This window comes from Martes martes (assembly GCF_963455335.1).
Source record: "Martes martes genome assembly, chromosome: 14".
Lineage (NCBI taxonomy): Eukaryota > Metazoa > Chordata > Mammalia > Carnivora > Mustelidae > Martes > Martes martes.
The window spans coordinates 15670405-15685740 of NC_137902.1; the positions used below are offsets into that span (position 1 = coordinate 15670405).

Here is a 15336-nt window from a genome sequence, read left to right on the forward strand (position 1 = left end):
TAAATTGAGTCTCAGCATATCACCCCACATCTCCCCCCAGTCCAACCTGGTTTTAGTGTTGCAGGGGAAAAAAAATCATCTTTGCTCTTTTTGTTGGTTGATTAATTTTAGGTTCACTGTTCTTATCCCAACTCTTGCTCATGTGGATACTTATGTAATACATTTCTGTATATCACATGGTTCCTCCTCCTGAGGACCCAAATCAGGGGGAAAAAAAAAAATAGCACAAAGTGCCTATCTGCATTCTCTGGCTAGAGAAATTGCAAGTTAAACAAAGACCTTTGTCAGCTTAAAGTCACAGTGTCCTCTCCCGGCCTTCTCTCTCTCTTTTTTTTTTAACAGGTTATTTATTTTTTTTTCCGCTCTTTTATAAGGGAGAGGCTGTAAATCCTATCCCTGGGGCAGGGTGGTCACAAAAACTCCCATTTTCTGAAGGCTGACCTCTGGGAACTGGAGAAAATAAGACCAGTAAGCCCCATCCTATGATTTTAGAGCCTGATCCAATCCCCTTTATTTTACAGGAAACGAAGCTGAGGTTCAGAGAGATCCGCATAGTTATTAGGAACTTCTTCTTAAAAAAAAAAAATTAGCGCCCACATTGTGTGTATGAGGGAATGTGCACACAACACGAGGCTCATCACAGGCCTCTGGCTGGTTATGTGAGTTACCAAATGAGGACCATGGGCAGCTTTCTGGTAGACCAGACGATCCTCTGGCCAGTGCATGCTACCTAATGAGTAAAGATGCATTTGCTGAGCTCCTTTGGTGCATGAGGGTTCTGCTGTGTTCTGAGGAGCTGGGGAGAAAATGGGGAGAAATATATGAACTTTAAGAAATTTCCCCCAGCACTGATGAGCTTACAGTCTTCTGTGATCTCCTTACTGATAGGTGTTTCTAAACCAAGATAAAGACATATTACAAATACATATTACAAAATATTGAACCAAACAGTGTTATATAGTCCATGGCCCAATTATGTAATCCTAGAGAAATCTGGGGGGAAGAAAGAGGGTTGCTGGCTCCCAGAGGAGCAAGCCTAGTGTTTTCCCCCACTGGATGGGTAAAGCCACAATTCTCTTATTTTTTCTGTGTATCCTCATGCTTATGGTGCAGAGAAGGGGCTCAATTGATCCTTCTTGAATCAACGTGTGGTTCATTGGATAACATAATTATGGGGCTATTTCTGTACACCCATAATAACCCCTTCTGTAGGAATGCTTTCTACTCACATGGGTCTCTTTTTTTTTTCCCCCAGTGGCCCACCCTCAGGACCCTCACCACCCATCGGAGAAGCCTGTCATTCACTGCCATAAATGTGGGGAGCCATGCAAGGGTGAAGTACTTCGGGTCCAGACCAAACATTTCCACATCAAATGTTTCACCTGCAAAGGTATGGTGCCTCCAGCTTCTTGGTCTCATGGCGTGTCAGTCTGTGCTCACCTCGGGGTCCGTCCCTTTAACCCCATGCCAGGCCACCCGGTGGTAAGCGAATTTGGTCAGAGGCCCTGGCATCATTTCCCTTGTCTAGTTTGGGTGAGATTAGACTCAAGGGGGAGGCTGGTCCCCTGAAGACTAATGGTCCATAAGCCTTTCTGTGTTTATTGAAGGTCCTGATCCTGGGAGGAGTGAGAGCCGTAAAAACCCAGTTTTGTGTTTTGTGACTTATTTTTATTTTCCCCTGAAATGAGGGACTCTTATCCCAAAGTCACCTTGTCCCCACAGCCATTATTTATAGACGAGCTGGAAAGTTTATAATATTAGGGTTCTAAATCCCTGGGTCCTGTGGGGTGAGTGGGGAACACGTGTGTGCACGAGCGTGCGTGTATGTGCGTGTGTATTCAGAAGGGAGAATTAATCAAGAATGCTTGGAAGGTCTCCAAGAAGCTAACGAGTTGAGGTTGATTTCCTCAACCTAACAAGCCTCCCTTTTGGGGTTTGTAACTGTTGACATCCTAGTATGAAATATGCTGATCTGGTGTTCTGGCGCCAGGGCGGCGCTGAGTGGGGAAAGCGAGGAAGGAGAGAGTGGTTTTTGTGTGTATTTGAGGAACAGGTTACTTGAGCTGGGGTCACGTGGGGAGCTCAGACAGGGTTGAAGGATCCAGGAGGAGAGGTGGAAGGAGAGACAAGATGATGAGCCTGCTTTGTAGCTCGCTCTGCCCTCTGCGTGTGCTGGCGGCTGTCATCCCCGGGAACTGCATTCCTTCTCGGTGCCTTAGTTTGTGAACTCAGCGTTGCCATCTTAAGCCATCCATTCCTGGCCAGGGAAGCTCTCAAGGAGATACCAGGCTACCTAGGAACCATCAGATCCATCAAAACAGGAGGGGTGGGGGCTTATGTGTTTGTTCCATTGAGGGTAAACTTTTCTGAGAAAGAGCATTAACCTATGGCTCAGGTGAGAAGACAGAAGGGGAGGGGAGGACATCAGGTTAGCTCACACTGAGCTCCCATTGAGAATGACAGAAGGCTGTGATGCACATTTTATAGAGAGGGATTCCGTAGCTCTTCCCCAAACCCTGAGGAGTAAGTACCAAAAATCCTGTTTTTGGACAACTCAGGTTGGCCATCAGGAAACATGAGGGTCTCTCCAGGGTCCTGACTGTGCAGCCATTCTCTGTGGCTTGAGTCCTGCCCTTGCCACTAAGTTGCTCTGTGATTTCAGGCAAGTTCTCTGTCTCTCGGTGGCCCCATGTCCTTAATCTGAACAATAAAGAGACTAGACCATGTGCTACTTGAGTCATTCGGGTCTGAAATTTGCCAATTGCAGTACACAGAACCATGTACGGGTAAAATAGAGAAGCCAGACGTACTGAATTAGAGCCTCTTAGCATGTAAGCGAAAACGGGTTTTTTGTTGTTGTTGTTACATCCGGATTGATTAACTTAGAATCAGGCATTACGTTCCGTTTTATTTTTTGCTCATAAATTTCCTACAATGTAGCTCAAGGGGTAGATTGGGTCTGTAGTAAATACAGTCCACAAGCAATGGGGGCTTTGCTTGTATTCTGTATTTCTTTTTTTTTTTTTTTTAAGATTTTATCTATTCATTTGACAGACAGAGATCACAAGTAGGCAGAGAGGCAGGCAGAGAGAGAGGAAGGGAAGCAGGCTCCCTGCTGAGCAGAGAGCCTGACGCGGGGCTCTATCCCAAGACCCTGAGATCGTGACCTGAGCCGAAGGCAGAGGCTTTAACCCACTGAGCCCCCCAGGCGCCCCTTGTATTCTGTATTTCTAACTGAAAGTACAAAGTGCTAGTCTCAGATCTGGGTAGTTACCGTTGGGCACACTAAGGAACTAGAAGATGTGTTTGTTTATCCCCCACGGGCGGAAGCTTCCTTGCTATTTTTCTCTCCCAGTTTAAATCTAAGGACTGAATGTAAATTATTTATGTTGGAACGTTTTCCCATAAACCTTGTTTCATGCTATGAATGTGTTCCTGAAAAGTCAAATGTTTGTATAAATTGAATCATATTTTAGGAGTGCTTGCTATTTGTAGGAACTATTTTGAATTTAACAAAACTTTACTAAAATAAATGTCTTCTATTCCTGTAAATTTGTATTTTCTCACACTTCATCTGTCAATATCTGTTGTCTTATGTCCTCAATTCCTTTTCTTTAATACCCAAAGAAAGTGGCTTACGTTCCTCATTCCTTAAACCCTGCCAAGCTCATTGCTTTCCCTCAAGATTCTAGAGTGATGTCCAAATGGAAATATGGTGCAAACCATGTATGTAATTCTAAATTTTTTAATAGCTAGAGTAAAAAGATATAAAGGGGTGGGTGAATTAATTTTCATAATGTCTTTGATCTCTATATACCCCAAATATTATCATTTCAACACGTAATTCTTGTAAAAATCGTTGAGATATTTGACTTTTTTTTTCATACTATCTTAATAGCACATCTCAGGCTGGACTGGTCACATTTCAAGTACTCAAAAGCCCTTCATAGGGGTGCCTGGTGGCTCAGTCAGTTAAGTGTCTGACCCTTGATTTGGCTCAGGTCATGATTCCAGGGTCGTGAGATCAAGTACCACGTCAGGCTCTATGCTCATCAGGGAGTCTGCTTAACTTTCTCTCCCTCTGCTCCTACCCCTGCTTGCATGCTCGCTCGCTCGCTCTCTCTCTCTCTCTCTCAAATAAATAAATAAACCTTTAAAACAAAAAAAAGCCCTTTGTAATTAGTGGCTCCAGTATGGGACAACACAGTTCTAGAAAGTACTTGAGGTTTCTTTTTCTTTGAAAGAGTTTATTTATTAGAGAGAACATGAGTTGGGGGCAGAGGCAGAGGGAGAGGGAGAAGCAGACTCCCTGCTGAGCAAGGACCCTGATGCGGGGCTCGATTCCAGGACCCTGAGATGGTGAAGGCAGATGCTTAACTGACCGAGCCACCCAGGTGCCCTGAGAGTCCTTGAGGCTTGCATTCTCGTGGCCCGTCTTGCTCCACATTCTTTCCAGTACCACATTCTTGGCTTCTCTTTGTGAATGCTGCTCCTTGTGCATTGCTTCACCCCATTTATTTCCCCCAAATCCTGTGAACACAAGGCGGCTATTTTCAGCAGATTCTACTGAAAGTTTGGGATAATGGAGGGAAGTTATAGCAGAGGCAATAACTGTCCTAATATTGTTGTCCAAAGTTGTTGTCCAAAGAGGCAACATTTTCAGGCTACGTCCAGAACAAGAAGCTTCTCATTGGCCAGGGTCATTTCTTTCCATTAATAGGCTTTAATTTTTGTGCAGTTTTAGGTTTACAGAAAAAGTGAACAGAAAGTACAGAGCTGGGCCATTTCTCATATGTCTTCAGAACCTCCACCTGCCACCATCTTCGTAGGTCTTCCTCTCTCTACAAAGACCCTTCTCCCTTCTCTCCCCAGGACCTCAATTTCCTGCTCCCTCGCTGTCCTGACTCTAAATTTTCATGGAGTCTCTACTTTTTATGAATCCATTAGGATAGTTTCCTAGAGGAAACTGAAGTCTTCTCCTTGAGGTGCTGTAGTCCTCTTAGCCCACACGGCCCGGACTGCAGGTCAGTCTGAAAACAACACTTTTGTTTTCTGCTGGTTCCATCTAAAGCACAGGTATTATGTCCAGATAGTGAGCGAATATCCTGGGAGACGGGATTTGGGGTGGAGAGCAGTTGCTAGAACAAGCCTTGGCTTTGGGGCAAGAGCTGGCCAAGTACGGAGGAAGGACCTTCAGGTTCTGCCTCATATTTCAGGGCCAGACAGAGTTTCTCCCTCAAATTCTCTCCCCTGCCTCCCTCCCTATTCTCCTTCACTTATACACCTTGTTGCCAAAGCCTCACAGTTCTTGAGTGGAACCAGAGACTACTTTCCACAATTAGAAAGACCATCCTAAAACCCAGACACCCAGGGGACTAAAAAGCAGAGATGAACTCTTTAACTAGGAATGGGTTTTGAAAGGAGAGGGAAGAAGAGGCCAGCAGACACCTTCCATGAGAACCTGCCATGTATAAAGGGAGGAACCTAGAGTTCAGCGCACAGACTTAAACCAGGGATCGGTCCCTGAGTTCCCAGGCCCCAGGGGTGGTGAGCAGGAATTTTGTTGGTGAAATCATCTCCCTAAAATGTCTGACATCTTGGGATTTGATGGTGTAGGAGTTATTTTCCCAATTAGTAAATGTTGGTTGGACACATACTCCTTGTGGGATATTATGCTAAGTTCGAAGACTAGGAGGAGACCGGACACCATGTTTGTCCTCAAAGGACCCATAGGTTATTGGAGAGACATTTAAATAAGCAACATTCGTGATCTTGAGTAATAAGCGCAGCGATGGAGACGTCTACAGGACGCTGACCAGAGGCAGGGGGCCTCCTCGGGGAGATAGAAGCATCGTCCGGGTAGCCATAATGGAAGGTCGCAGCAAGCGTGATAGAGAATCGGAGGCGGATCTAAGAGCCATTTAAAGTGAAGGTTGATAGGATTTGGTGACCGTATGTGAGGAATGGAGAGGATGCCGGTTTCCAGCTGGCCTGCCTGTGTGGACAGATGGTTACCACCCACTAAGGAAGAGCGAGAGCCCTGCATGGGGTCATTCCGGGCGCAGAGTTCAGCTTGGGATACGTCGAGGCTGTAGACACATGGTGCATTTGGAATCCCGTAGGCTTAACACTCAAGAGACGGATCCTGGTCCGTGTTGGGAAGAAGGGTGATTTTTAATTTTTTTTTTTTATTAAGTAAACTCTACCCCCACCCTGGGGCTCGAACTCATGACCCTGAGGTCAGAAGTCGCATGCGCTACCAACTGAGCCAGCCAGGTGCCCCAGGAAGAAGGATCTGAAAGTGTTTTGGCATCTAGATAGCGGTTGAAGCCAGATGATGGTGTGTGACATTGCTCTAGGAAAGGACAAAAGGCAGGAAATGAGTAGTGAAGAATGCCAGCATCTGAAGGAGGTAGAACCCAATTTCCATTTGTCGCCTTGGGAAATGTACCCACCTGCTAATGAGATGAGGAAAGCGGGAAAATGTTTCAATTAACACTGGGTTCTATAATTAAAAGAGAAGGAAATTCCCAAAGCTTCTGTTATTCTTTATATTAACCCAGTGGGAGTAAGATATGGCTGCAGGGGGCACCTGGGTGGCTCAGTGGGTTAAAGCCTCTGCCTTCGGCTCAGGTCATGATCCCAGGGTCCTGGGATCGAGCCCCACATCGGGCTCTCTGCTCAGTGGGGAGCCTGCTTCTCCCTCTCTCTCTGCCTGCCTCTCTGCCTACTTGTGATCTCTGTCTGTCAAATAAATAAATAAAATCTTTAAAAAAAAAAAAAAAGATATGACTGCAGGGCTCCAGACAGAGCATCTTTTCCAATCAGTGGCAATCGTCCCGAGCAAGGAGTTTTTTCCTTAATGCTCTCTGTTCATTCTGATATTGATCCCGGACTGTGATAGTTTTTTAATTATCACCTTGCCCTCATCATGGTTGTAATAATGCTCTATGAGAGAATAAGAAATCCATTTAAATATTATATAGTTAATGTTGAATTAACTATATATTTAATAATTGATTTATTATGTATTTAACATTTAACTGTAATATATGTAGCTCATCATATGATACATTATATTGTTTATTATAATTTTATTATTTATCTATAGCATTCATTTTCAAAATAATGCTCTAGATTCTTTTTCTGCCAAAAAGCTCTAGAGCATTTAGAAAAGGCAAGGGAGCAAAACACATAAATAGGTAGGAAGGAAGGGAGGAAGGACGAACCAAGGACCAGAGAGAGGGTCAAGAAGGGCTGTTGGGCAAATATTTTGTTTTCAATGAGCCTTTCCTGGACTATCCTATATGAGATTGTACCTCCTCCCTGTATCACGTTTCTCCCTGCTTTATCTTTTTTTCCTTAACATTTACCATTATGTGACATTTTATTCATTTATCTTCACCCTCTACTAGAGGCTCCTTGAGAGCAGAGACTTGTCTGTTTTGTTCACTACTATGTATCCGGTGCTTAGAACAATGCCCAACATAGTAGATGCTCAATAAGGTGAATGACTGACTGACTGAATGAATGAATGAAAAATAACCATGTATTTCTTTGGAACTTGAATATTAGTAAATGTTTCTAATGGAATAGCTACTCAACAAGATTTATCAAGTGCTTAAAGTGATATATATCCTCCTATAGTTACTAGACAGTAACATTGCCTCCCAAAAGAAGGGGCATAAGGAAAGCTTTCTATCATCGATGACAGGGCTGCACGTCTGACTGGCAGACGGAAGAGTTAAGAGATGGTGCAGAAGGTACGGTCAGGAAGCTGTGGGGGAGGGTCTCACCGCTGCTTAGTTTTTTATGCCAGTTTAGACCCTGCGCTTTCTCTTCTGGGCTTGCGTGGGCAGAGTGGATATGCCTTATGTGGGGCCTCAAGAAGGAAATTGATAAAACTCCCATAAAATGGCAGTGATTTCTTAGATCTCCTAAGAGCTGAGCTTGGGCTTCTAATACCTACTTAGAGAATATTAGTCATTCAGAAATTGATTAAAAGGCAGAGTTAACCAGAATACAAGGAAAAGAGGTCTTTTATATATGTGGTCCCTTTTCCTAGCAAAAGAGAAATCACTTTCATGCCCTCCTTTGTTTATAAAGCATAATCCTTTTGAATTTTGTACTGCGTTGAAGTGTTACCCAAATAAATATGATTTAGATTTTTAAGTGGTTGAGGTTTTGAATTCCAAGCTGGAACAGAGCCAGGACTCATAAATTCTCCAAAGTATACTGCTTAACAATTCTCTTACTGGGAGCTAATTATCCACGGGTCTCTTGTGAGCCCGAGGTGCTAGTTGCCATTTGTTCTGAATTTTCTTTTCGAGGTTGTAGAGCCAACAGCCTTGGAAGATAGTGTCTCCCTCTGGAGTAGAGGGTAGATTTGTTTGCTGTCTAGTATGTTGGAAATAATATCTGCATCTGAAGCGAAAGTTAGACAGGTTTGCTTGGGTCTCATCATAAAAATTTGGGGTTTCCTAAGCTCAGGGTTCTTCAGCTGTGAAACAAATTCATTGCACATGCATATACTTCTCTTGCCTCTGGGGACTTACGGGGCATGCAAAACCAGGAACAAATACAGAGCTCATGCTGCCTGCTGTTAGTAGTAAACCCTTTTGCTGCAGACGCAGGGCTGTCTTCTGCTAGCACCTGTGACACTAGCGCAGGCTCGCTTGTTAGCTTGCAGGTAAAATCTCAGGATCTTTACGGCTCTTGACACCTCCCAGGCCATGTCCTTGAAAGCTTATTTCTTGAGAAAGGGTATGCTGAAGTTTACCCAACTTGATGGAGGAAGTACACGTTTTCCAAGAAAATGAGTTCTACAGCAGAGGTTGTGGGAGGGTTTATACAACAGAGGATGGGGGGACACTGAGACTGTCCTCAAGCATTTTCAAAGCAAGCATTGAACCAGTCATGTGGCTGGTTCTTTTCATCTCCTGACCCCGAACCCTTAGAGTGCCCCACGCTCAGACCTCACCTCCGTGTCCATTTCGCTGAACTTTCTGGCCTGTGGACTACTGTATATAAGTCCCCCAGTCATTGTTTTTTTGTTTTGCTTTGTTTTGTTTTTTTCGTTTGCTAGAGCAGCCTGAATGGACTAAGATAGCACATTAATCAGATGTTCAAATAATCACACAAATATGACTCCCCAGCTGTGATCGGTGCAGTAAAGGGAAAATAAAAAGCTGCATGAACAAAGATGTGAGCTTGCAGCAGGAGGGTCTTGGTGTTTATGGCGGGGGGAGGAGCAGGTGGTCCGGAAAGGTCCGCCCACCCCCACCTCTCTCAAAAGAGGAGATTAGGCTGACAAATAAAGGCTAAAAATACAACCACCACTTATTCTTTCTGGTAATAAAAGTCCACTAAATGGACTCTGTTATTCCAAAGAGTAGATTTGTATTCTTTTCTTCCTGAAAGTCACTTGATTTTTGCATAAATCAGCCTGGGAATGTCAATGCTTGATGGCCTTCAAATCCTTACCGTATGAAATGTTTATGGGACATCTGTCATCTGTCCTTCACTGGGCCAGTCTGCGGAGGATTGAAAGGGATGTATGACATGGGACGTACTTCTGAAGAACCTGTGATCTGGTAGCAAGCAACATGCTTTCTAGGGGACCCGTCACTGGCAGCCGACAGGTGTAGGCGAATGGTCCGGAGCCCAGGTGTGCTGAGTCAGAGGCTGAGAAGCCACCTGGAGCTCAGTGGTCTCGGGATGTTGCCAGGGGTGAAGCAGCATGTGGGAAAGCATGGATCCTCCAGAAAATTTAATAACCTTCCCAGGACTAGAAAGGGGGCGCATGCTAGTTGTGGTCAGGGGGAGTAGGGGCTGCATTGTTCAAGGCAGCAGATGGTGAAGACAAGGGTACGGCTAGACTTGACATTGGCCTTCGCTCAGGCAAACAGCTCCCTACGAAAGTGAATGGAACCATGATGTTCCCATTGTCGTTTGAAAGATGGCATTTTAAACATTAATTACAGTAGCTATTCCTTTTCAGAAAATGGAATTAGTGTTACATGTTATTTATAGTAACATAGTTTTAAAAAGACTTTTGAACATTGGGTGTCTGTGGAAAATTTTAGAAGTCATATCATGCAAACTCTTCCCTCAAGATAGCATTGGCAGAAATTGTTATATTGAATTATGTTCTAATAGACACTGTCGCTACTTAGCGATGTGAGTCTCAGCGATGTGTTAGAGGATGTGGAAAATGTCACGTTTTGATGGCTTTGAAAAAAAACCCTTGTCCTCTGTAATGTTCAATCATCAAGAGAGCCCATGGATACCCAACTTATTTTTAAGGAGTTTATGTAAAACCATTAGAAAGTTCAGACCATAATTCTTACTAATGTTAATGAATTGCAGTACATTTTTCACGAATTACTCTTTAAAGCTTGAGTTTTGTAAAGGGGCTTGGGATAAACCTTCCATCTCTAACAGCACCTTCTATATTTGCCATCTTGGGGTCTGGAGGATTTTGACTAGGTTAGGATCATTCCATATAAAATATGTGCATTTGTAAAACGCAAGGATCTTCATGGAGTAAGATGGGTGAAAATTGTAAGGTGGTGAGTTGGATATACAGATTAAGGATTTTCTGTATTTAGGATCTTTTTAATTTATTTTTTTATCAGTTTCAGAGGTAGAATTTAGTGATTTGACAGTTGCATATAACATCCAGTGCCTATTACATCATATCCCCTCCTTAATGGCCATCACCCAATTATCCCTTCTCTCTACCCCTCCAGCAACCCTCAGTTTGTTTCCTAGAGTTCAACATCTCTTATGGTTTTCCTCCCTCTCAATTTTCATCTTATTTTTCCTTCCCTCCCCCTATGTTCATCTGCTTTGTTTCTTAAATTCCACATATGAGTGAAATCATATGGTACTTGTTTTTCTCTGACTGACTCATTTCACTAGTGTAATACCCTCTGGTTCCATCCACATCATTGCAAATGGCAAGATTGCATTCCTTTTGATGGCTGAGTAATATTCCACTATAGATATACATACCACATCCTCTTTACCCATTCATCTTTTGATGGACATCTAGGCTCTTTCCATGTTTTGGCTATTGTGGACATTGCTGCTAATTGTATTCAGCTTTTTAAAAGTAAAATTGTAGGGGTGCCTGGGTGGCTCAGTTGATTAAGTGTCTGCCCCAAGTCATGATTTCAGGATCCTGGCATGGAGCCCCATGTTAGGCTTCCTGCTCAGTGGGCAGTTTGCTTCTTCCTGTCCCTCTGTACCCCGCCCCCACTCGTGCTCTATCACCTTCACTCTCTCTGTCAAATAAATAAATAAAATCTTTTAAAAAATAAATAATAAAAGTAAAATTGTATTCTCTAGTTTATATGCTATAAGAACTAATAGTTTATGTTTATATTCCATTTCCAAAATAAAACTTAGGATGTTTAGGTAAAATTATGGATTTGATTTTCTTTTCATTGCAATGTAATCCTATGATTTGACCTAGACAGAAAAGGTCAAGAAAGTAACTTATCACATTGTCCATATCCAAAAGAATAAGTGTGCTTGCTATCCTGGATAGAAAGGCCATTTATTCTATCATAAATATTTCTAAACCGTAGATACAGTACAGCCTCCTTCAGCTGTATCATGGCTATGATCACCTCTCTGGTTATAGCTGTGAGCTTATCTAACCTACGTCTTTTGGTACATATAAAACAAACTTTTCTCCGCTTTGTCCTCCTTAGCTGGAAAAGAGCTGAAAATAACTCCCTGTACACTTAAAGACCATTATTACCTTGACCTCTTTTTCTGTGGTCTAATCCCAATTTCATCTGCTTTTTTATTTCCTTAAGTGTTCTCTCGCAGCCCCTTAATTATTCCTGTCGCTACCCTGTGAACCCATTCTGGTTCCTTCTCATGCACCTGACATGATGGAGTTCTTAACCAATCACAGTCTTATTCTCTGTACTCGGTCCTTCTTGGTACTGCTAAACACAAAGCAGAGTCCAACCCTGGACGTAGCACTTGTGCATGGGAATGGTCTCTTGAGTTGTTCAATTGCAGTTAATTTCAATCGCTAATAAAGTTCAGAGTCTCCAAAGACTTGAGAGGTTGAGGGGGGGGGCAGGTGATGTTACTACCTTGGCACCAGTATCTTGATGCCAATTAGGTGCTTTCAGAAGGAGGGAGGGTTACTGGCTCCAAGTCATGCTGAAATGCTTTCCTTGTACTTGCCAAGGCACTTGGCTCTGCCCACACTGTCTGGACAGTAGCAGTATGAAATAGAAAGAAAGGGACAAGAACTTGCCATCTCTCTAAATACTGTGAGAGACACGAAAGAGCATGAAAGGTGATCTTTGACTTCAGTAAGCTTATAATTGAGGTCAGGAGAAAACCACAACGGTGGGTATAAGATACAGGACAACATATCCAAAGTAGGAATCAAATGTGAATAATTGTTCTGAGCCCCAAGGGAGCAGAGCTGGAGGGGACTGAGGTGGCTGTAGCTTCATCAGGAGGTCAAGCCTAAGTGGGGCCCGGGAAACGAGATGGGGTTGGCGGGAGGTGAGCCGAGGTGTCCCTCCCCAAGGGGTGTGGCAGAGAGACTGAGATGACATTTGATAGATGTTGAGGGAGAAATACTATTCTCGGTAATACCTTCGTTATTTGAGTTTAATTATAGTTAATGTCTGCACATGGAATTTCACAAGTGTTGAAAAAAGCAAACTTACTATGTGGTCAAAGATTTTATTAACAAAAGAGGTTCTGAAGTGATTCCTTTCCAACTACAGCTGTTGACCTGTTAGTGTAAATTCAAACTCCTAATTCAACACATTCCCTCAAGTGCCTTCCGTGGGGGGCCCATTCTGCCACCCGGATGGACCTCTACCTATCTTCTTTCTCAGAAATGATCACTGATTTTAATGGGCATGTAGAAATGAACGTGAAAAACTATTTTAATATGTTTTTGAAGCTTAGTATTTGCTTCCAGGATGATATATTAGCAAATATTTATTTCTGGTGAGAAGCAGCCCCCTCACATTATTGTCTGAGTCTCTGTTCTGCTATTTTGGGTTCTGGGCTACAGCATATAGTACTTTTGAGCTTCAGGGTGTCTGGTACTTTCAAATGCATTGCTCTTATTTTCAGAGCAAAAGCAGATTCAGCGAGACCCCCACACTGTAATGGAATTTTTGTGGTTTGGGAGATCTATGTCAGAGTTGACCTTTGTATTTTCTATGAAGAAAGGATTTAGGGAAATGAATAGAATAACATCTTGAATGAAATACGGCTCTTTTAAAATGTAGTTGGATAGAGGATGGAGGCAGAGAATAGGAAGTATTTGGCATTCACACTACTATTCCATCATGAAGTGCTTGGGAGCTCCATACCCTGTAGCCATCCCACCCCCAGCTCTAGTGCATGGCGCCCGAGGAGGAGGCAGAGGAGTTGCTGGCTCAGGCAGGGTAGAGTAGGGTTTCGAGCTGGCAAAGGGTAAAGTAGCACTTTCGGAACACATGGCCTTTGTCACCAGAAATGAGCAGGTGCAACCCAGGTGCCAGCCGTGCATGGCCTCCACATCACTGTGCGACTTCAGAAAGGCTCCTCACAGCCTGTGATGGGTTGACCAGCTGGCCAAATGCCAGAGCCAAAACCCCCTGCCTGCCCTAAACAAGAGAAGGAAGAACCACCACCCGCCCTCTGAGGCTCCTGGCCCCCAATGAAGGTTCTTCTGTTACTCAAAACCAAATTGAAAACATTGATCACATTTGCTGAGCATGCCTCCCTCTCTTGCTGGCATGAATTGATTAAAACACCCACACGAACAGTAGCCCTGCAGAGATGTTCAGCCTACTGACAGAAAAGAAGAAAACACTGTTTGCATTTTAGCCCTACACCCACCTTTGGGCAGCGTTTTAAGTATTACCTATTCTGCTAAGTGTTTGGCAATGTGGACCAATAGGCCGATGGAAGGTCACTGAAATGAACTTGTTGTAACATAAAATGTTACCTGCTGTTTTCAGAAAGTCAGAGAAGGAGTTGCCAGCCCATCCCTGTTCGTCCTGCTAAAATACTGTTCTGTTTTCACCCTTATTGGACACCTCCGTACTCGGTTCCCTCCTACTCCATGCTGTTTACAACCCAGGCAGGTCCTGTTAATTTTTTTTTCTTTTTGAAGATTTAAGATTTTAAGACATGCCTGTTTCTAATCTCACAGCTTTTATGTAACACCCTGGGACATACGTGTTCTTACTTACCCAGTTCATGGTCGGCGTTTTGCAGACAATGAGTTCAAGAGCATACCATCGAAAGGCATAGGGCTGACGTTGGCCATGCCTCAGTGACGACAAAGCAGGCAAGGTTCAGTGGGGCCCTGAGTGGGGCATGTTTTCAATAATTGATCATTGAGAAGAAAGCAATTAATCTCTTCCCCTGGCAGCCCTCTCTCCTTTTTTAATGAAAGGAGTCTGCTTTTTCCTGGGTGTACGTTGACGATGACCTAGAGCAAAGACAAATGGCGCACCCAAAGTTAAAAATCTAAATATATCCTACTGAAGTTTGACCCCACCCATGGAGATTTTGTCATCATTTAGATGTGAAAATTTTGCTTTGTGCCTCCAGTGTGAAGTGTTTGCTAAGCTGTTAATATGAGACTGACCAAAGGTTCCTTAAACCTTTAGCTATTTTGGGTTAAAGAAGGTAACCCCTTTGTCCAAGTATAATTTTCAAAAGTTAAATATAGGACACACAAATACCGAATGAGCATGTATCAAAGATTGATTTAATACATTAATGAGGGAGCCAGCAGGCTGGCAAGGCTGGTTCACAGGAGAACCAAAAGAACAGATTATAGAGGCATTCAGGAAGGAAGGTCGAGGTAGGATGTCAGGGTCAGGTGTAAACTGATGAGCAGTCGGGCAGGACAACAAAACCCGACAGAAATCATTTACATCTCTACTGGGTGGAAATCTGTAAGTTACCGTTAACTTTAAAGGCTGGGCCTTCAATCCATAATAAAGAGCTTGTCCAACACGGCACCACTGCCTTGGGTAATGAAAGAATCCTTGGGTGAGCCGTTAATACTCGGCAGGACGCTGGAAGAAGATGCTTCTCTCCCTTACCTTGTTTATAAGTTCTGGTTCATTTTTCTTAACATCTTCGTATCTGAGTGAACTTCCACTTACGTGAGGAGTGGTCAGATTCGTAGAGATAGAAGTAGAATGGTGCTTGCCAGGGGCTGAGGGAGGGAGAATGGGGCGTTAGTGTTGAATGGGAACAGTTTCAGTTTTGCAGGATGAAGAATGTTCTGGTAGGTAGTTGCACAATAATGCAAATATTAAGTAGCACTGAACTGTACGC

At 43.5% G+C, this 15336-nt stretch overlaps 1 protein-coding gene across 9 annotated transcripts in view; it reads left to right on the forward strand.

The window, feature by feature from the left end:
- Nucleotides 1-15336, forward strand: part of ABLIM1 (actin binding LIM protein 1) — a 294975-nt gene that overhangs the window by 146452 nt on the left and 133187 nt on the right. For all 9 annotated transcript variants that reach the window (XM_080823245.1, XM_080823250.1, XM_080823252.1 and 6 more), the window contains exon 2: nucleotides 1256-1390. In XM_080823245.1, the coding sequence (XP_080679371.1) occupies nucleotides 1256-1390 (135 nt within the window). The remainder of the gene's footprint in view (nucleotides 1-1255; nucleotides 1391-15336) is intronic.